This window comes from Myotis davidii, unplaced genomic scaffold, assembly GCF_000327345.1.
Source record: "Myotis davidii unplaced genomic scaffold, ASM32734v1 scaffold452, whole genome shotgun sequence".
Taxonomy (NCBI): domain Eukaryota; kingdom Metazoa; phylum Chordata; class Mammalia; order Chiroptera; family Vespertilionidae; genus Myotis; species Myotis davidii.
In genome coordinates, this window is record NW_006284245.1 from 1799270 (window position 1) to 1822832 (window position 23563).

The window sequence follows — 23563 nt, forward strand, 5'->3', positions numbered from 1 at the left end:
TAGCTTCTATATTTGTAACATAGTTGCTTAGAGTTGCAGCTCAGAGGCCTGCAGTGGCAGGCGGGGAACATTGGAGTCCTCTGTCACTGAAGCAAGCAAGCCTCATGTTAGTTTCAAGCTGCCTGGCTGCCGGCCGCCATCTTGGCTGTCAGTTAATTTGCATATCTCACTGATTAGCCAATGAAAAGGGTAGTGGTCGTACGCCAATTACCATGTTTCTCTTTTATTAGTGTAGATAGTCACCATGCTGTACATTACATCCTATGACTTATTTATTTTATAGTTGGAAATTTATGCCTTTTAATCCCCTTCACCCATTTCATCCTCCTTTCCCCCACTCCATCAATCTATTCTCTAGTCTATATCCATGGGCTTGTTTTTTCCCTTTTTGTTAAATTCTACATATAAGTGAGATCATATGGTATTTAGCTTTCTCTAACTTATTTCACTTAGCATAATGCCCTCAAAGCCCATCCATGTTGTCACAATGGCAAGATTTCCTTCTTTTTATGGCCACGTAATATTCTGATTTATATATTTAGCATTATCTTCTTTATTCATCCAGCAACCTAGGTTGTTTCCCTTACTCGGCTAGTGTAACTAATGCTGCAATGAACATGGGGTGCATACCTCTTTTTGAGTTAGTGTTTTCGTTTTATTCTGATAAATACCATGAGGGGAATACTAGTAGCTCTATTTTAATTTTTTGAACAATCTCCTACTGTTTTCTACAGTGGTTGTACCAGCTGACACCCCGCCAACTGCGCACGAAGGTTCCCTATTCTCTGCGTCCTCACCAACACTGATTTCTTGTCCTTTTGGTAACAGCCGTTCTAGCAGGTGTGAGGTGGTACCTCGCTGGGGTCGGATGTGCATTTCCAGGATGCTGAGCACCTTCCCAGGGACTTCCCGTCTGTCCTCTTTGGAAAAATGTCTGTGCAGATCCTCAGCCCTCCCTTCTTATTTTTGTCCTTAGCACATGTCACTCTCTAATACACTATGTTTCTCACTTACTTGTCATTTACTTCCCCTAGTCGAGGGTAAGCTCCAAGATGCGAGCGATTGTCTAACTTGCTTGCTGCTATTCTTGGGGTTAGAAAAGTGCCGGCACACAGCTCTCCCAGCATATTTATTCAATCACAGCACTGCTCAGTACAGGTTCCAGCGGTTCTCAACCTGGGGGTCGCGACCCCTTTGGGGGTCGAACAATCCTTTCACAGGGGTCGCCTAAGACCATCGGAAAACACATATATAATTACATATTGTTTTTGTGATTAATCACTATGCTTTAATTATGTTCAATTTGTAACAATGAAATTGGGGGTCACCACAACATGAGGAACTGTATTAAAGGGTTGCGGCATTAGGAAGGTTGAGAACCACTGGGCTACACTATCCCAAACAAAGGGGAAAATGGTACAAAAAAGGGGAAGGGAGGTACAGCTAAGGAAATTCTAACAAACAAGAGCTACAATTATAGCTTTCATTGCCTTCTTTCAGTCATTTATTCAGTTTTCTAACTGCATCCCTGGTGACCATCGGGGCTGTACAAGGAGGGAAGGCACTAAGCAAAGTCAGTTCATTGCTCACGAGGCTCCTCCCTTGCTCTGGGGTCTCTGCTCTCCTGGAGCCCCAGGAGCACCGCATCCGCCTCCAGTAAAGTCGTGTCTGTGGTCGCTCCCAGGAACCTGGACGTAAGTTCAAGGTCCAGCAGCCGCAGGCGGACTCTGGCTCCTATCTGGTATTTCCTAAATAGAAAAAAAAAATCCATTAATTCTGCATAAAATGAAAAACTAGTTTATAATACAAATTCTAATTCTGATTTGTATTGGCTCAAGATAAAAAAATGAACACCAGTATCTAATAATTTTTGACATAAAAGTAATTTAGTTATGTCAGAATTCTCATCTTAAAGTTGCTTTTAAAGATTCTTATAACCAAAATAAAAATGTTTTCCAAACTGAAATTCAAACAAGTTGGTTCTTGAAATTGACATTTCTTTTAATATGTCATCATTCATTTATAAAGTTGGAGAGTATCAGGGTGACAAAAAAGGTTTTCAGATACAATTTTCTTCTAAAATTAAAACCTTCTTTTAAAGAAAATTTTATAAAAGCAAAATTGAAAACAGAATCTAAATGCAAAGTACTTACTAATGGGGACTGATTGTAATTAAAGAGTGATCCGGTGATAACATGCGTGATGGCTCAGTTTGATCAGTAACACGGCCAAGTAATACAACACCAAATAAAAACTGACACTCATCTACCTTTCTTCCTTGATCAACTATTTTAAGAGTTTACATCAGCAGTACAGAGAGGTATGGGAGAGTGAAAATATCCCTACCGATTAAAAAACACAAATCTTTAAAAATCAAAATATCTACTTCAAATACTTTAAGTTAATTTTAAAGTTAAAATAAGTCCACATATGCAGAAAATGAAGAAACAGAGTTCTCCCCAAAGCCACTGGAAAACAATTTTGGCGGAAATATCATGAACACAATGTCTGGCGAGGTATTCTGAAGGAATTTATGAATGATCCATGAAATAAACACTTAGGCTATTTGACTTGTTATTTTTCTGATTCTAGAAGTTATGTCCGTTTGTAAAGTTTGGAGAATAGTAATGTTGGTCGCATTTCCTAGTCCCTCCATAGGGTGTATGTGTGTGCGCGCGTGCACACGCTCCTGACAGCAGAGATCACATTTTCTGTATATTTTTAAAAATGAAAGAGAAGACGGAGACATTGCTTTATTCTTAGAAAATGACAATTACAGAGTGCACTCCACAGGACGCAGCCCCTGGGGAAGTGAGGTGAGTTCCAGCAAGGTGAAGCCGACGCCATTTCCCACATCACTGGCTCACGGGATGCTTTCGCCTGTCTTCACAGCACAGGGGTTCGGTTAACCAGCGTTCATTCACGTGGACCTGCCTTCCCTCCTCCCTGCAACACCCAACGAGTTAGCAAGTTTTATTCATTTCTGGACATAGATATAGCCCCCCAAGTCCCACAGTGCCTGGCGAAAGCTGAGGTATGACAAGACCTCCCCGGGCCGCCCTGAATGCTGAGGTGGAAACGGCCGAGCCACGCACCGTCCTCCTCTGCCCCTTGGCTCCTGCTACCGGCACTGCTGGACCTGCCGTCTCTCTGCGTCCTACTGGCTCTTAACACATTGTACGCGGGAAACGTATTTATACGTTTTACGTTGACTGGTAGTAGAGCGTGGGACACATATGAATACGTTTTTTATAGACTAGCGGTAGAATGCGGGTAATGTATAAATACGTAAAGTTATCGTAATTTTACTGAAGGTTGCCATTTGCGCAAAAAATTAGCAAAAATGGCCTGCGCCACCTGTTAGCGCGCGATAATAACTACCCACAAACAATGTGTTAAACACCAGGCCCATGGCCTCAGACGCCCTCCCGAGAGCTGCGGCACCACGACACGTCTTGTCACATGAAGGGTCGGCCCTGATGCCCAGGAAGACAGAGGCTCTGCCGTCCTGGACTTGGACGCCAACCCGAGCCCCGCAGCGAGCGTCCTGGCCGGAACCTCGGTCCGCTGCTTTCTCTAAGCCACAGCCTCCTCAGGCTCCGGGAGACTCGGGCCTCTGCAGGCTGCGGTGGGACTGAACGGGACAGCAGGCGGGAATGCAGCCCGTCAGCCCGAGCGCCAGCGGGCCCTCACTGCCTGGACCGGTGGCCTGTGCGCCTCTGGTCTCCCGTTAGACTGCGCGCCCCACGATCTGGCTGTACTGATCCGTGTCCAAGATGTTGAAGCGGCAGGTACTCAGGTGTCAAATGAACAAGATGCTCGCTGATGAGGGCCGGCAGCGGGCGATGGTCTGGAAAGTCTAGTTTCCTGGCTTCGGCAGCTGTGTGGACGGTGTATTCACTCAACCTCTCTGAAAATGCCGGGCAGAGTGACGGTAAATGCTAGTTCTCTTCTCCTTCTATTGTCCGTAACTTGTCTATTTCTTTTTCCTTATTTTTAGGGGCATTACTCGCAGATGGATTACAACCAGCCATGGGGAGGCACAGTGACTGTTAAGCAGAGACGAACGGGTTCCGATCACTGGGAAGACCTCTGAGCACAGGAAGCCCTCCGTGCAGATGGGCCTGTCATACAAACGCTGCAGTCCCAGCTCAACAATGAAACAGCAACACCACGAGGGCCAGTGTACTGGTAACTACAACAGACAAAACTGTCCCCATTTTTTGATGCAGCAGCGATCATAATACGATAGCTTTGCCTTCATCTCTAAAAATTATGGAAATTCTGCCACCTGCTCAGTGAGCCGGAAAAGAAGATGAAAAGCCAAGTGCAGGCCTGAACGAAGGAAGAGTCACCCAAATGGACAGGAAGCAAAACTAAAGAGTCTACAAGGTCCTCTGACTTCTGCTATCGGAGCACAGCAGTCCCCCTTTAACTGCAGGGGACACGTTCCAAGACCCCCTGAAACCATGGAGGGTGTGAACCTGAAACGTGCTATGTTTCTCTCCAACCCGTACCTATGATGCTGCTGACTTTATACATTAGGCACAGTAAGAGGTGAACAATAACTAATAATAAAGTACAATATAGCAATACACTGCAATGCAGGTTAGGTGAGTAGCGTTGGGCCATTAGGACGTCAGTAAGGGCTACTGAACACCAGGACTGCGATCCCTGGGCAGGGATCTAACCCCGGTCTACCCAGCTGGCGGGAGCGTCCACAGTGCGAAGGCGCTGGGCACAGGGACAAGCCATGTGCCAGGCAGGATGGAGGGGCGGCAGGGGATTTCATGATGCTACTCAGAACAGTGAGCGACTGAAAACCTAGGAATTGTTTATTTCTGCAATTTTCAGTTTAATGTTTTTGGACCAAGGTTGAGTGTGGGTAACGGGGTTGGGGGTTGGGGGGTGGTTGTTACCGTAGCTGATTTACTGTTATGGTTGGTGCCAGATTTTTACCTGTGTCACAGTTACTCCTATGTAAGCGTTACCTTCCCTCTCAGCCTGTGAGCCGGTGAGGCAGGGAAGTGGTCACGGCTGTCTCCCACAGGAAGCCATGCACACATCTCACTTCATGGAGCCCTCTGAACAGTGGTGGCCACACTTCCCATCACATCGGAAGCACCTGGGGTGCTTGCTGGGGGGGAAGGGGGTGGGACCTGGGAATCCCAGCCCCCCATGATTCTGATGCTGTCTGCTCTGTCACCCGGAGACGCCAAGAATGACCTTCCCTGTGACAGTCCTGCAGGAGGGCAGACAGCCCACCCAAAGGGCCAGCAAGACGAGGACCGCGGACAGAACTCTGTGGCCCATTAACCACCTTCCAGGTTAACAGATGTTCTCCCTAAGTCAGCGGTTCTCAACCTTCTGGCCCTTTAAATACAGTTCCTCATGTTGTGACCCAACCATAAAATTATTTTCGTTGCTACTTCATAACTGTAATGTTGCTACTGTGATGAATCGTAATATAAATATCTGATATGCAGGAGGGTCTTAGGCGACCCCTGTGAAAGGGTCGTTCGACCACCAAAGGGGTTGCGACCCACAGGTTGAGAACCGCTGCCCTAAGTGATGACAGAGTCTTGTAGGGTCAGTAATTTAGACAAAGACAGTCAGGCAATGACCACACGAATTGGAGGAGTGCACCTGGAGTCCCTTCCAGAAAGGCCTGGCAGCCTGTCGCTCTGGGAAATGTTCTCCCTCAAAGGAACAGCGGCCATTCAGAGGAATTTACCCGTCCTTCCCTCCGAAACTCTATTAAAGGGGAAGAAAGAAGTCATGTATTTCTGAGAACTCCGTTTCTGCCCATGTAATTCAAAAAAATTTTTTCTGATTGACTTGAGAGAGGGAGAGGGAGAGGGAGAGGGAGAAGGAAAGGGAAAGGGAGAGGGCAAGGAGAGGGAGAGGGAGAGGGAGAGGGAGAGGGAGAAGGAAAGGGAAAGGGAGAGGGAGAGGAAACATCCATCTGCTGTCCCACTGATTTATGATACATTGGTTGCTTCTGACCTGGGATGGAACCCGCACCTTGTGCATTGGGTTGGTGCTCTAACCACTGGCCAGGCTCTGCCATTGCAATCTGAGGTGAGCTTCCAGGACTGCAGTCTGAACCCTGATACTACATAGTCTCCCCAGCTGGGCTTCCACTGTTCCTCAGACGAGATTAAAGTGCAGATGCCAGGAAACTTCCCAGATAGCTTGTGCAGTCTATACACGGCCACTTTATTCAAAGATGTTGGCCTGAGTATGAACAGCCGGAAGAGGCCGTCAGAGCTTAAAAACAAGGGCTCTGGAACCAGCGGACGAGGCACGTCCAGGCCTTTCACTTACCAACACGTGACTCTGGGCTAGTTCCCCCGTCTGTAACACAGTTACTAATTATGCCTACCCCCCAGGCTCCTGTGAGCACGAAATGAGTGACTACATGCGAAACCCTTGTAAATGCTCAATAAATGTTAGCTATCATCACCAACGCCACCAGCACCATCCTCATCATCACCGTCCCCACCATGGAAACAAGCACAGTGACCCTGGCACTGAGGCGGAGTGAGGGAGAAAACAGGGCACTCCCAGCTAGAATTCCAAGTTATAATTAAATCAGTAAAGAATCCTGTAGGAGAGAAATTTAGAGGTGGGTTTCCTTCCAATATCTGCTTAGATTTAAACCCTAATTTAATTGTATAACCCTAAACATCTGATTTTTTTTTTTTTAAATCCTCACCCGAGGATATTTTCCCAATGATTTTCAGAGAGAGAGGAAGGGAGAGAAAGAAACATCAATGTGAGAGAGAAATATTGATCAGTTGCCTCCCATATCCGCCCTGACTGGGGATTGATGGCATTCCCCCACCCAGGGCCGGGCCCAGGGAGAAGCCTGCAACCGGGTATGTGCCCTTGACCGTGATTGAACCGGTACCCTTCGGTCCGCAGGCCAACACTCTATCAGCTGAGCCAAATGAATGATGTGCCTACCTTTCAATGGAATGCACTGAAACTTAATTACAATATCAATAAACCAAAACACTGCGGCCCAACATAACTTTCTGTGATAATGGAAACACTCTATATAATGTGATTATTGAGCAGTTGAAATAGGGCTAGTCTGACTGAGGAATTAAACTTTTAAATTACATTTAATTTTATTTCATTTTGGTTTAAATAGCCATGTGACTATGCAGCTCTAGACAGTTTCAAAGTGACAATAAAAATAGTAAGATATTTTCCTACAACATATCAATGTGTACTGTGGCAGAAAGGCTAGTTTTACAGGAAAAACAGCACTTTGAGACACTTTGTTATAGTAAGTAACTACTAATTAGAATCAGCAATAATAAACAACCAGATTCACGTTTGCCATTACTACCCCCCCCCCCACCTGCAAACATTTCTTTCCTTTCTGTTGATTTTTGTATTCTTCCTCAAATCTGCATGTGACATTGTACTAGACACAGCAACAGTACTGTCTTATTAGCTATGGAGGTTAAATGAAATTCTCCAGAAAGACACTTCCCCATGCTGCAGACATAAAGTTAAGCTACATGGATGCCAAGTCCTTGCTTAAGGCCACCAAGTGGTCTGAGAGGATCCACAGACGCTTTCCTCTTCCTTTTCTTAAGTTCTCAATTACCTGCGACTCCTTGCAAGAACTGTAAACTTAATCCCTTCGGGGCTGTAAGAATTTACTACTTCATATAGTCTTATAATGTCTTCCCTTTGAAATAAAATGTAAGCAATGTTGCTGCCATCCAACCCATTATTTTAATTGCTCCCCATTAGAAAAATGATTACTTTCTGGGATAGCAAATACCATTGAATTAAAAATTATTGGGAAAAAAATCTCCACAGCTTCATGCGATGTTTTCTGTTGTTTGTTTGTTTCTTACATCTTTTTATTTTTAATTAGGAAAAAAACCCAGATATTTATTTTTCAGAAATCTTGTATTTCATATTAAAACCACTGAACGCTGCTGTCTTGAAAGGCAAATAGATGTCTCCAGTGAGCACATCAAAGTGAAGCGAGCCTTGGTGTGTTTTCTTTTACCTCCACGTGCTTGCTGTGGCCGATGGCGGTGAACGCCAGACTGAATGGACTCACGCCGGCCTCCCGGGACTGCCGTCTTCCCCGGCACTTTTCAGACCACACGCCGTATAAATGAGCTTGTGTGTCTGAGCGCTTTGGGAAAAGGGCAATGAAATCTGGTTTTGCGTTTCTGTGTTAGAAACATGGTCTAAGACTTTCCTTTGGAGAGGCTTTTGGCGTCCCTTCCACAGACTCTTCAGCATCTGCCAGTGCCGCTGGGGGGGCTCTCATACCAGTTAGTAGATGGAAACGCAGAGAGTCTCTGACTAGTTCTTTCATACAAATACATCAAATAACACAAAGCTGACAATTACAAGGCCCGGACTGAACCTCCGTAGCCAAAGAGAATATTGGGAGGAATTCTGACTTTGCTAGTCAATTTAGCTGTCTTGCTGTAATCGTAACTCTTAGAGGTTGTAAAAAATAGTTCTTTTGAAATTATTAACCATCTATGTTCTCATCCAATTAAGTTAAAATAGTTTAGAACTTTTTCTGATTTCCTTACAATTCCAATTTAAAATTTTAAGACTTAAAAAAATAATTTTTTTCTTTTTTGAAGAGAAAAAATGATAATGTTACTAATGGCTTAATTAACCCCAGTTTGTTTTTTCTAATTCTGACAAATGTTTACTGTAGTGTTGATCTACATGTAAAGCCAGCAACTGACCTGTGTGTGTGTGTGTGTGTGTGTGTGTGAGAGAGAGAGAGAGAGAGAGAGGGAGAGAGAATATGTGTGTATCTTGTGTGTACTTTGTTTTTTAAATGAATGATCTAGGCATTTCTCATCATTAAATAGCAGTGTTAGAATAGACCTAAGGACTTTTGCAGTTCTATGACTTTATTCTACTTTTATCCAATTTAAGTGTTTGAAAACTGATAGAGTGTAGAGTGATATTATGTGTAAAATTGATTAAATATATATACAAAATACAAACATTTAAGATTTTTAATTGGCTATATCAAATATTGTTATAGCCTTAAACACTCAATTAACAATTAACCTTTATATGGGACCACTTGGTGTGTCTGGTTTGGTCTCACTTTTCAGAGAACGACTGCCATGTTTCCTTGACAGTCCAAACTGCTGCTTCCTTCTGCACGATCTGTGGCTGCCTGTCCAGACCCTCTCTCACTGCACGCTCCGCGCTGTACCCGCAAGCACAGCAGCCACAGTTACCAAAACAAAGATAGAGAGCTCCTAAAGTTCTACAGCTCTTCAGATTTCCACTCATTAAAATTTAAAATACAGCACAAACCTTAAGTCCTCATTTATTATCCCAGTCATTAGAAGATGTAAGTAGGAAACAAAAGTTACTATAATCATAACTTCTGCTACCTGAATTATTACAAAAGCCCCTTGAAAAAACTGTTGCTTATCCCTTTAAAAACAATACAGAGGGTATGACTATCAATTAGGTGAAAATAAACACACACAGCAACCTGCAGCTAGAAACCTACACGCCCTCAGGTAACAAGCAAGGGATAGTGCTCATCCTTAACTGCAATCATCCTAGATAAGGATTTCAATCTGTTTCTGCAACTCTAATATAAATGTGTGATTTTGTTTTCTTTTAAACCAAGTTCCTGCTAATGGGTATTTTGTGCCACAACAGAAAAGTTCTGTTTAAGCATTCATTTATTTTATGAAATGTGAAAATGAAACATTTTAACATGTCCAACAATAAGTGCCCTTTTTAATAATGTGGACTATACAGATAATTACATATGACATCAATGACGACAGTTATACTCTTCTCAGAGTTAAAAAATCAGGTGTGCTAAGGAATTTGGGAAAGGACAATCCAACAGCTAACAACCATACTGCCTATTTTTAGAAAAAAAAGTGTTACTGATCAGAATATGGATATATATATACATATATATATATATATATATATGTTTATACTGGAAAACAACTTTGCTTGTCTCATATTTGATATTTAAAAACTGCAATCCTAGCTTTGTCTATGTAACGTCTAGTCTGTACACTTGTTAGGGAAATTGAAGATATACCAGTATATCAAAACAATCCCAAAAAGTCCAGAGGGAACCAAGGCGGCAGTGCTTTCAGGCACCTGAGATATGCTGAGAACTAAAACTGGGACCCAAGTTGGAGCTATTATTTTGTCATCTAAGCAAAAGGGCTTGTATTTTGTGGTGTATAATTTTTATTTTATGAGAGAAGAAAATATATACATTTACTGCCAGAGACAAGTTTGGTGGTATAGAACAGAGGAAGAGTTAGAGAAAGATCAAGGTTTGGCTGTGGCCGAGTCTTCCTTTTAATCTGTTTCTTGGCTGTCGGACTTACCGAATAAGTATTGTTGCATTTTCAACAAACACCTCCCAACATCTACACAAGGCAAGGAGAAACCAAAGGAAAGAGAGGCTCTCTCACCCCCCAACCCACAGAGGCAGCCTGAGGGAGAAGCTGGCCACTGGCCATTTCCTGGGGGGAGGCAGAGTTCTCAGCAGGTGGGTCCCCACACCTGTGCCCTCTCAACCAGAGGGCAGACTTCCTCGGGTGCCTTTGGGAAGCCAAACACTTAGGAGTGCTTGGCCTGTGTGGGCTGCAGGGGTCAGAGCGAAAACTCTTTCCTGCAAGAATCAGACCCAGGCTGCCACCCAGAGGTCTCAACAGCCTGCTTTGCGGGACAAGACCCAAAGTCATAGGGGGGGGGGGGGGACGACACCGCCCAGTGCTGACAGGGCTGACGCCAGCTTGGCTGTAGAAGGACCCCTAGGGCTTGAAATACAGGCGCTGGTTAATATCTGCCCTTTGTACCCCAAACTGGGTACATTTATTAAACACTCCAGTTCATGCCCCTTATTGAAAACTAGAGGCCCAGTGCACGAGATTTGTGCACTCAGGGGAGTCCCTCAGCCCGGCCTGCACCCTCTCGCAGTCTAGGAGCCCTCGGGGGTTGTCCGGAGCAGGCCTAAGCCATCAGTTGGACATCCTTAGCGCTGTAGAGGAGGCGGGAGAGGTTCCTGCCACCACTGCTGCACCCACCAGCTATGAGCCCGGCTTCTGGCTGAGTGGCACTCCCCCTGTGAGAGCGCACTGACCACCAGGGGGCAGTTCCTGCATTGAGCATCTGTGCTCTGGTGGTCAATGCATGTCATAGCAACTGGTAATTCTGCGGTTCGATTTGCATATTAGCCTTTTATTGTATAGGACTGAGGGCACTGAATCCTAAGAAGTTCTGTGAAATTAACAAGAAAAAAGACAACTGACTACATAGTCTAGGACAGCCGTGGGCAAACTACGGCCCGCGGGCCGGATCCAGCCCGGTTGAAATGAATAAAACTATTGAAAAAAAAGACCGTACCCTTTTATGTAATGATGTTTACTTTGAATTTATATTAGTTCACACAAACACTCCATCCATGCTTTTGTTCCGGCCCTCCGGTCCAGTTTAAGAACCCATTGTGGCCCTCGAGTCAAAAAGTTTGCCCACCCCTGGTCTAGGAAGTATGTCATTTAAAGGCACTTAGGTGACACAGTGGTTTGGGATCATTGCAAAGTCAGTAACAGTCAACAATGTACTTTGCTCCCTAATCAGTTACCTCGGGATTAGGCGGAATTAGCACTAGTATATATCCTGCATCATACCCCGTCTCCCTCCTCCGCACTGTGCTGCACGTGGGGCGGCGCGGCCCAGGGCCACGGATGGCGGCCTGTCCTGAGGACAACAGTGAAAGAACTGGTATTATGCTGTATGAAGAACTTAAGGGAGGAAGGGCATTCAGCACACTGGGGGAGAGGGGAAGGAAAAGAGGTATTTACTGAGTGTGTCTGCCTTGTGTGCCGAAAGAAAGCAGAAATGAGAAAAATGGGTAGAAGTCCGAGGAGGCCGACTTAGCAGGTTTCAGGTCAATCCGAGGAAGAACGCCAGCCGGTCTGGCTGAAAGGGAATTGCTTGTTTGTGTGTTAATGGAGGAAATCGCAGGGAATTTCCAGATGGATGATCGCAGTGGCAAAGGAGTTTCAATTTAGTCAGGGCTGATTAGATGCATCAACTCCTTCCATTTCCAGCATTCTGACAGACTCAGAGTGCCAGGTAGGTCTTCCAGCCTCAGAGAGCAGAGAGCTGGATGGCCAATCAGAAAAGAACAGCCAAACAGTCAGAGGGAGGTCGGGTGTGCAGCAAATACTCTCAATCGCGGACACCTTTCCGCACTAAGTCTTGCAGACCAGAGCAGGCACGCGTTAATGACCCCACATGGAGGCCGCCTCAGTTCCAGGGAGCAGCAGCTGCTACACGTGACTAGCTTGTCCATCTGGCTCACACCGAAAGCTAAAGATGACTCTTGTCATGACTGCTGGTGAGGTGGCCTGCTAAATTCCATTCCAGAGAGAACACACACTTCACTGACCAGGAAAAAGAGCTATTGGACCCCTCCCTAGGCAGGCAATTTCTAAATTATCCTCTTAGTATGTAAATAAGAAGAGACTTGAAAAGGCCAAACAAAACTATCTTTTTCTATGACCTGTTACTATCTTTAAGAAATCTGTGTTCATGTGGACTTTTGAATTTCTACTTCCCAGTGTTGCACTACACCATACACATCAGGCACTGGACAGGCTGTTGGAAAACACCAGAGTAAATATATATTCTCGATGCTACTGAACTTCTGCAACTGGCTCTGTAAGATGGGGTCTGCACTGGACGTCTTGCTACCCCACCATTGGTTGTCCCACCTCACAGCAGCACCCACGGACTTTAGTCCAGAGAACAGCCTAGGCGCTGAGCAGCTGAGTGTGTGGCTCAGAAGGCTGTGGGAATTCCCTGCTCTCCGGGTCATTCCCATCAGAACAGGAGCGTGGCTACAGAGACCCGGGCTCATGCTGGCAGGTTGATGGTCTCGCTGCTTCCCGTCTGAGGAATGAAAGTGTTTCCGAGCAGACTGGCATCTGCAGGGTGACTCGGTGCTACATGCTAGTAAAATATTGTGAAGAGGAAAATATCCCTGGAATAAAGTTCTGCAAAAAAAGTAATATCACACACAGCAGAGGTTTACAGTTGTGAGTACGCAACAAGAGTTTATTCTTGTATTATTACTTATTAACACCTTAAGCGCCATGTCAGTCACGGGTGAAAATCGGGTATCGGTGAAATTGGATATTGCGAGCTAAACGGAAAGGAAGACAAAACGGGCTTGGCACTTAATGTGTTAATTATTGATTATTTTCCATACAAACAATTGTAAACTACTTTTGCCCCATCCTGTACTTGTTACTTAAAATAGTAAATAAAAGGTTTTTTGTTTGTTTTGTTTAGTATATGGTTCTGATTACTTCCTTGTGATAAGATAATTATACTATCTTAAAGCTTTTACTGCCCAAAACAAATATTTAAAATTACTAAAATTCCAAAAGAAGTGTTAGGTTGGCATGTGACTAATATAAGTATCTCTAAATAAATTCTTATGCTTTTAAATACAGGGTAGAAGAGTGAATTAAAATTTTCCTTCACAACAAAAAGGGATTAGTGGTCCCTAATAGGAAACTCTTAACTCTGATGAGTGTTCACTCCCCGGCTCCCCGCCCCCAACACTATAGGGGGTCTCTGATTCCAGCTTTCCCGGCCCACGTAAATGGACGTCCAACGTCAGTGCCTACAAAATGGGGGGAGGGGTGGGAGGGAGTCTCAAGATCCCAGAGCTGTTCAGTTTGCCAAGAAAAGGTGCATGGCCCCAGACATTCTGGCTCAGTGGATAGAATGTCGGCCCGAGGACTGAAGGGCCCCAGGTTTGATTCTGGGTCAAACGCACGTACCTTGATTGTAGGCTCGATCCCCATCCAGTCGGGGCACGTATAGGAGGCAATTAATTGATGTGTGTCTACATCGATGTTTCTCTCTCTGTGTCTCTCTCTCCATTCCACTCTAAAAATCAATGGGGGAGGGGAGCAGGGGGATAAAATAAAAGGTGCATGGGAGCAGAGTTCTGTTCCGAGAGCACATATCGTGTCACACTGACAGCTAGACAGAGCCATAGTTGATCGTCAGAGAGAATTAAAACCTTGGATAACAAACCAACGGACAGTGTTTAAGAACAACTCTGTCCCCTAATTCACCTTGGGCAAGGTTGTCCCGCTAGGATTGCGGGGAAATTGTCTGAGAGAAGGCACAGAGAGGCCTTGGTAAATGCTCAGCAGGAGTCTAGCCAGGACAGGCCTGGATTTACACAGAACACTGAGGCCTATCTAGGTACTTTCTGTCACTAGTAGTGCAGGTCTGGCTGTCAGGCTTTCTGGGCCCCAATTGACGCCACAGGACAGCAGTTGACAACAGTCTTCAAAGATGTCCTGTTCAAAGAAGCTGAGTTTAACTTTCCATGGCCATCAACAGCGGATCTGCCGGGTGAGCAACAGCAGCGGGACTTCTGGGAAGTGTTTCTAGGTCTTTCTGCTGGAAGCAGGGTCCTTAGGACGAGGGACATGGGAACAGACTGTGAGCCCCGAGGGAGAAGGGTGGCATGAGTTCGTGCCCTGGGCCTGGGCTCCAACCTGCCATTCCTTCAACCAATATTGACACCCGCCCACAGCAGGTACTGCTCTAGGTACAGGGCGACCAGTGCACAGAGAGACAGGCCTCAGGACTCAGCACATACGCTGTGGAAGGGAGAAAGGACAGCCGACAAAGCAACCAGTCCCAGGGGAGCAGGTCTGCGCAGTGCTACAGGGAGGTGACAGGGAGGAACCTCTGGAGAACTGACATTGGAGGGGAGCCCTGAGCAACAGGAAGGAGCCAGCTGGGAAAAGAGGGGCGCACAGCAGTCCAGGTAGGGGCAGTCAGTTCAAAGACAGGAGAAGGGGGAAGATCTAAACAATAAGGAAGGCCGATGTGGATCGAGAGCACGTGACACAGAGACTAGAGGGAGTCGGGGCAGCGAGGAAGGCAGGAGCAGGCCATGGGTGCTCCACACCCCTGTTTACTGCAGGCGCCCATGGGAAGCCAACAGAAGGGAAGGCCGGTCTGGCTGCTCTGTGGATAGGGAATTGTGGGGCAAAGATGAGAGGACACAGGGAGTGGGGGTATGTGAGGAGGGGGTAACCCAGGAAGGGGAGGGTCCGGGAAGGGGACACAGGGAGAGGAAGATGGGGAGAGGGGGGACACGGGGAGGGGGCACACCAGAGGGGAAGATGTGGGGAGGGGGGACACGGGGAGGGGAAGATGCAGGGAGGATTGAGGTGGAACAGGAAGTGGATGGGTGGGCATGAGCACGACAGTGAGGGGGGCTGTGCGGGTGAATCCATTCCTGGCCGCAGCGGCCACATGGAGCCCTGTGGCCAGCACTCCTGTCTTGTCTCTAACTCACTCAGGAATCAGAGTTAAGCTGATTCCTTTAATACACTCCTTGCACTCTGTTGGTTTAACAAAGAACTTACGAAGGTGTACAACCACCTACTTCCTGTCCTAACTAGTGCCGACCTGGCTGAGAGGTTCTCTGGGGCGGGCAGGTGACTTGGCAAAGGAGGTGGATCGTTAGATTGCAGTTGACAAAGACGTGGTGGCATCTGGGGAGGCAGAGCTTCCATTGCTAAAGCAATGTCTACTCCTACAGCTGCTTATATGTACACGTGATTATCGCTTCTCGGCCTTTAGCTAAGACCAAGTGTACATACATGTGCATTACTCTGGTTGGGCTGCTACAGCAAAATACCACCGACTGGGTTCTTAATCATCAGAATATTATTCCTCACAATACTGTCGGCTGGAAGTCCCCGATCATGGTTCCTCCTGACTCAGCTTCTGGTGGGGCCTCTCCTGCCTGCTTGGACAGCCAGAGAGTGCTCTTATGTCTCCTTTTATTAGGACACTAACCCCACTGGCTTAGGGCCCCAACTTATGACCTCACCTGCCTTATCTCCAATACAATCACATTAGGGGTCAGGGCTTCATTCAACACACAGACATTGGCGGTACATAATTCTGTCCATAACAATGCTATCCTATCTAATAAAAGAGAAACATGGTAATTAGTGTCTGACCGCTACCCTTCCCATTGGCTAATCAGCGAGATATACAAATTAACTGACAGCCAAGATGGCGGCCGGCAGCCAGGCAGCTTGAAACTAACATAAGGCTTGCTTGCTTCAGTGACGGAGGACTCCAACGTCCCCCACCTGCCGCTGCAGGCCTCTAAACTGCAACTCTAAGCAACTATGTAACAAATACCGCCGGACTTCAGCCAGCAGATTCGCAACATTGTAGGCAAAGGACAGAAACCTACTTTCAGCAGCGGAGGCCTCAGAGCTGGAGCCAAGCCTCAAAGCTAAAGCTGGCCCAGAATAAAAAAAAAGAAAAAGGAAAAAAGGAGCGGTTGGGAGCTTCAGTCCCCCCCAGCCTGAAAACAGCCCTCAGCCCCTCACCCAGACTGGCCAGGCACCCCAGTGGGGACCCCCCCCCTGATCCAGGACACCCTTCACGGCAAACCAGCCAGCACACACCCGTGCACCAGGCCTCTACCCTATATAGTAAAAGGGTAATATGCCTCCCCGCACCAGGATCAGCGGATCCACGAGGCCTCCTGGCACCGGGATCAGCGTGACAGGGGGCAGCGCCCAAACCCCCTGATCGCCCTGCGGCTCTGTGTGTGACAGGGAGCGGGGCCACAACCTCCCCATCGACCATGCCTTGGGTGTGACAGGGGGCAGCACCCCAACCTCCCAATCAGCCCTACCCTGAGCGTGAATGAGGGTGGCATCGCAACCTCCCTATCCACCCTGCTCTGTGCATAACAGGGGGCGGTGTCCCAACTCCCCATTCGGCCCTGCTCTGTGCCCGACCAGGGGCTGCACCTAGGGATTGGGCCTGCCCTCTGCCACCTGGGAGCAGGGCTAAGCCAGCAGGTCGTTATCTCCCGAGGGGTCCCAGACTGCGAGAGGGCACAGGCCGGGCTGAAGGACCCCCCCCCCGAATGGACAAATTTTTGTGCACCGGGCCTCTAGTCTATATATATAAAAGCCTAAGTGACTGTTACCACCGGATGACTGGCCGGTAGCTATGACAAGCACTGATGCTCAACGCATGAGCTGCCCCCTGGTGTCAGTGCACTCCCGTAGCCAACTTCCCGTGGCCAGCCAACCTCCCACAGCACCCCCCCACCCCCCTGGCCAGCTGGGTGGTCACTGTGCTCCCATAGCCAGTCAACCGCCCGCAGTCCCTCCCCCAGCCAGCCCCGATCAGCCCAGATTGGGACAGGGCGAGACGGCCCCGATTGTGCCCGATTGGCCCCGATTGCTGGCCAGGCCGAGGGACCCTATCGGTGCACGAATTTGTGCACCCGGCCTCTAGTTGTCATATAAATTCCTATTTTGTGCAAATACATGCAAGTGTTCCATTTATTTGAAACGTACTTGTCACCATTATGTACCAAGCAGATACTCAGTATATGAAGATAAGTCTGGGTATTAAAGAGTTCAGAGTCTAGTGGGGGAGATAACTTTAATGAAATGTGGAATACTAATACTAGAAGCACAGGTAAATGCAAAGAGCTCTACTAGTAAAGAAAGGTCAGGATCCGTGGGAGAAAAGCTGACTTTTATGTGAATTTTATAAAAGGAGCAGGAAATTCAGCAGTGAGGCCAAGAAAATCCAGCCCTACCTCAAACCAATGTCTGTGTGGAAGGTCTTCCTCCGACCACCCCAGCCTGAAGATGTATATCCTTTTACTGGGTTTCAGGAATAATTGGTTTGCAAGTTCACGTGCCATTAAGGAAGCAGTGCTCTGAGGTCTGGCTCCGCCTACTGTCTTGAACTGCTACTTAAATCTCTCATAGCCAACAACTTTTAATGAGAGCCTGGCTTGTTTTCTAACGAGAATATGGGTTTCCTCAAGGTAAGACGCAGATCTGAGGAATCCTTCACTAGAGGAGGAGCTTAGGACATAAATGCTGCTTTGATTGGCTGTCAAGACTAAAGGATGCAGGAGAGGTTAAATATGCGAATTAGGAGCTTTATAATCAGGTTCGCACTCCTCTCTAATTTTTCTGGGTAACACATTTTTCTATCAAAAGACAGAGTTGACTAGATCTCAATGGTTCTTACAAGCTCTAAACCTCCATGAACATTCAACAACCCATCCAATTAGGGGTGATCTTACAGATTCCAGGTTCTACTAATTTTATAGTCTTCTTTCCCTTCTTGTTCAGATTTTATGTAAGCAATTAAAAGGCCATTGAAATTCATTCCAGACCCTTAACTACCGGGAGCCACAAGAACAAAGAAGGCGGCCTGGACAATCACAGAGGTTTCCAAGACACCTGACAGTGGTGAGGATGTGGAGAAAAAAGAACCTCGTACACTGTTCATGACAATGATCGTGGCACAGCCACTACGGCATCCATCAGCCTCAGATGAGTAAAGAGCATGTGGTGTCTGCACACACTGAAATGGTATTCAGTCATGAGAAAGACGACACGCCTCCCATTTGGCACAACATCGGTGGACTTTCAGGGTAGTATCTGGGTGAAGTAGCATAGGAAGACAAATATTACATGATATCACTTATTTGTGAAATCTAAAAAAAGTCAAACTCATAGAAACAGAGTAGAAAAGTGGTTACTAGGGACTAGGGGTAGAGCGGAGGGGATAGGGAGAGATTGGTAAAAGGGTACAAACTTTCAACTGTGAGAAGAATAAGGTCTGAGGATCTAATGCAGTGGTTCTCAACCTATGGGTCGCGACCCCTTTGGCAGTAGAACGACCCTTTCACAGGGGTCACCTAAGACCATCCTGCATATCAGATATTTACATGATGATTCATAACAGTAGCAACATTACAGTTATGAAGTAGCAACGAAAATAATTTTATGGTTGGGTCACAACATGAGGAACTGTATTTAAAGGGCCAGAAAGTTGAGAACCACTAATCTAATGTATCACATGGTGACTATACCTGATAACACTATATTGTATAACTAAAATTTGCTAAGAGTAGAACTTATATATTCTCATAAAAAATATGTAAGGTGATAGAAGTGAAAAAATTCTATATTATATTTAACACTAGAGAACTGGTGCATGATTTCGTGCATGGGTGGGGTCCCTCGGTCTGGCCAGCAATCGGGGCTGATGGGGGCCTTTTGGGGCTGCCTTGCCCAGTCCCTACTGGGGCCGATTGGGGCTGGTTGGCCAGCGGGAGGAACCGCGAGAGGTTGGCCAGCCACAGAAGTTTGGCTGTGAGAGCACCCTGACCACCAGGGGGCAGCTCCTGCATTGAGCATCTGTCCCTTGGTGGTCAGTGCACATCATAGCGACTGGTTGACCAGTCATTTGGTTGCTTAGGCTTTTATATATAGATATAAAAGGGGGGAAGAGATGGGCAACTAAAAAATTCAATCAATTCTTAAAGTGTAAAATTTAACCTTAATCTCTGTTGACATCTAGCACAGCATAGCTAATTGTTCTACCTCAAGTCAAGTATACAGAAGACCAAAACAGCTAACATTAGCAAGCAAATGACAGAATACTCACCTCTGCTCTCCAGTGATTACATTTAAACACATGGTTTAAACATCAGACAAAAAACATTCCAGTATACACAAAGAGATCGCTAAAATGTAAAACATGTATATTTTGCACTTTCTTTTTTGCAACAAAACCTTATCCTAAATGAACACTGTGGACTGAGAAGAAAGAACTCAATTAAAAAGATATTTTCTTTAACAATTCTGAATTAGACTAGTTCAGTGATTACCAAAAAAGAAAGTTCCATTTGAAAAATGGTCACAGTTCTAACTTTACAGTCACAAACTCTTGTTGAGTGACAGTACATGAATTGGTTGTTAAAAACTAGTGCTCGCAAGTCACTCCAATGCCCGAGTTACGGGACAGGCTCCATGACCCAGAACTCTGCCAACTCTATCTTTTAAAGGAACTTTGCCGAGAAGGGTGTGTGATTAGCCAGGCCTGGCTGAGACAATCCACTACCCACAAAGCTACTTGAATGTACTGTCTCCACTGAAAATTACAGCAACCCAACAATACAACACTGCTCAATTCCCACCACAGACAGCACTCTGTCCCCAACAAAGAAGGCTCACATTCTACGTCTGCAGAAACCCAGTCCTGCCTAAGACTGCAGAGCTGCCAAGAGGAACATCTGTGTGCTCGGCAGGACACAAAACTGGCTCTCTTCTTGCTCCTTTCTTTCTTGTCCTTTCTGCTTTCTCCTTTTTCATTTCCTAGACAATAAACTGGATGATTGCTTGGTAAGGAAATGGTCTTTCATTCCCCTCCTCTTCCCTTTTGTTTGTGTGTTTCACCTGACAGTCATACAACTACATCTGCCATCTACATCAAGTTCAAATCCTGAAAACACAGTAAAGTGTATTTTCTGATTTCATCATAGCTTAGACTTGTGATCACTGGAAGAATGCTGACTTTAAAGGTGAAGACCCCTAGCAGTACATTAATAAAAAGAAGCTACCCAATTCTGCAAATATTCTAAAACTTCATTTATATTTATAGAGTGATAAAGCCAAATAAAATACTAAAAAATGGTAACATACCATTAAGAATAAAAACTTGTAAACTGCATGTTCCTTGCAGAAAAATTACAACATAAGCTACTATTTCCATAAGAATATTACATTTTGGTACTTTATGCCAAGAAAGACTTGTGCTATGCCTATCTCCACCTCACATCAATATTTGGGCTTAAGGAAATTAAGGCACACCAAGAGACAAATGGTCAGAGATTATGACTAAGAATTCTCCAGAGAAAAATTACAAGTTACAGGCCCACAACTTTTATCTGCTCCCCAAACAAAAGAAAAACAATGTTCAATTTGATTAATGTCAAATAAATGCAAATTAAATCTAGATACTTGTTATCAAATGCTTAATATTTAAAAATAGAGTGCCCACGTTTGCCACGGAAGAGACTAGTTGGGATTTTACATGAGTGCTACCTTTCTAGAAATCAATTCAGCAGCATGAGTGTTCATGTCAGTGGACCCAGCAATTTTCCTTCCAGGATTTTATCCCATACAAGTGAGGAGAGATTGAGCAGAAGGATGTTTATTGTAGCTTTATTTAAAATAGAAACAATTTAGAACTAGCCAAATATTCAACTACAAAGGATGTGTTAAAGAAATGATACATTTCTACAAGGAGTACTATACAACCAAAAATGGGATGTTTAAGAGAATAAGTGGTAAAAAGAAAATGTTCACTGTATATATAATTAATATATAAAAATAGGTTAAAAAATACTAGAGACCCAGTGCATATAATTCATGCACTTGGGGGGTCCCTCAACCCGGCCTGTGCCCTCTTGCAGTCCAGGAGCCCTCAGGGCCCCTTCAACTGATAGGCCCGCTCTATCAGTTGGACATCCTTAGCGTTGCCGCGGAGGCAGGAGAGGCTCCCACCACCACTGCTGCGCTTGCCAGCCATGAGCCTGGCTCAGGGCTTCTGGCTGAGTGGTGCTGTGGGAGCACACTGACCACCAGGGGGCAGCTCCTGCACTGAGCGTCTGCCCCCTGGTGGTCAGTGCACATCATAGCTACTGGTTTAGGCCATTTGGTCAATTTGCATATTAGCTTTTTATTACATAGGATGATATATGATGGCAACCCACCTTTTAAAAAATGTATACTTGCTTAGAAGAAATAAAAATGTTAGTAATAGTATTATTTCATGGTTGTATGGTAATAAATTATCTCTATATATCTATACATATAAAAGGCTAAGTGACCGACTGTCAGTCCGTCTGACCGGCGTAAAGGAGCAACTGGAGTAAAGGATGGCATACTTTATGCTACAGATGTGAAAGAGAGGTTGCTAAAGAAATGTCACCTGTCTGTCAACGCATTGGATGTTTTTGTTTACAATTTTCGGCAATCTGATCAAAAAGATAAATACTATTCAATAATAATATGCTCATTAATAGGGCGGGGCAACATTGTCACATTATTAAACATCAAATTGTGATACTTCAAATAAAACAAATTAAAAGTGTATAGAGCTAAAGAATGACAAGCATCTTAACAGCACAAAACATGGCCCAAAACGTTTATAATTCAATTGAAACAGTCAATGTTAATATTCAATAATATTTCTAAATAAATTATATAACATTTTAATTTTACATTTTATTTTTAAATATTTACAAAAGTCGTTAAATTAAAAAGTGAATGTTTATTTATGTATGCGTGGTACATATGATGCATACTGGCAATTTAAAAATAAACGTTTACTTGCACATGCATGATACATATTAAGCTCTTGCTGGTGCCAATCGCATGCGTGTGTTTCCATCTGTCATTGTCGATCGTGAATTTAGTTGTTTTTGTTGACATTCAACATGAACCACATTGCGATTTATTCATCGGTCTTCAGTAGCAGACATATTTCTTCATTTTATCTTTTATTGTTCTTTTATTATTTTTTAATATCTACACATATAAAGAGGTAATATGCTAATTGCTGTTATGGTATCCCCATAACAACCAATTTGCATATTGATGTGTGTGCAGGAGGGGGCAGCGGCCAGAGCCAAGTTCCCAGGGTTCTGAGAAGAGCGCCTTATAGGAGTCTGGACTGCAAAGAAGGAAGAGGAAGCGGCCATGGGGAGCTCTTCCAATCCCCCTGCACGGACACCCTACCCTAGCCCCTGCACCTCCAGGGGGACAGACAGACACCTTATCCCAGCCCCAGCAACCGCGGGGGGACAGCTGGACACCCTACCTCAGCCCCTGCACCCCCAGGGGGACAGACGGACACCTAATCCCAGCCCCAACAACCCCGGGGGGGACAGCTGGACACCCTACCTCAGCCCCTGCACCCCTGGGGGGACGGGGAGGCTGACTGGATGGGGAGAAGACCCAGCCTTGGGGGTAGCTGCAGCCCGCACCTCTGACTGATCTCTTCCACTGCCATCCCCGCCAAGGGCGCCCACAATAGCATGCTGGTGACCACCCATCAGCGCCCCCGAGGCACCCAGGGCCCACGGCCTGCTGCTGCTGGGCCCCCTCCGCTGGGGTCGGGCATACCTGTCCTCCCTACAACTCCAGACCCTTCCCCCCTCAGCAGCAGTGTCATCTCCGCAGCAGAAGCGCGCTGAACCTTGCTGGGGGCAAGGCTAAACCCGCCTTCCTAGCCTGTCTGGCCTCGGCTTAGCCCGACCCCCACCCCTCTCCAGGAGATTGGAGCCCCGCCCTGAGCAGGTACAGCTGCGAAACAGCCACACACAATTTAAAGAATGGCGCCAAGCAGGAAGGTTTGACAGTTACTACCCCTTCAGCCTTGCCGCCCCCCTAGCGCCATCCTAACTCCCTGTCCCCCACCAGCACCTCCTGGGATGCCCACCGCTACAGGGCTGCTGGCCAGAGCCCACCCATCTAAGGCCAGCGGAACCCTCTGCAAAGCTTCCATAACTACAGTCCCAGGAAACAATCATGCCCTCCTCCCCTAATCAGCACCTGTTACCTGCGAGGATGCACGTGGGCAGTTGGGGGCCATCAGGCCA

General features: G+C 46.0%; 1 protein-coding gene across 1 annotated transcript in view; it reads right to left on the reverse strand.

The window, feature by feature from the left end:
• Positions 1-1474: 1474 nt before the first annotated feature.
• MRPS28 (mitochondrial ribosomal protein S28) overlaps positions 1475-23563 on the reverse strand; it is a 101945-nt gene continuing 79856 nt past the window's right edge. Inside the window, exon 4 of the mRNA XM_015568746.1 lies at positions 1475-1748. Coding sequence (XP_015424232.1) covers positions 1580-1748 — 169 coding nt within the window. The 3' untranslated portion in view covers positions 1475-1579. The remainder of the gene's footprint in view (positions 1749-23563) is intronic.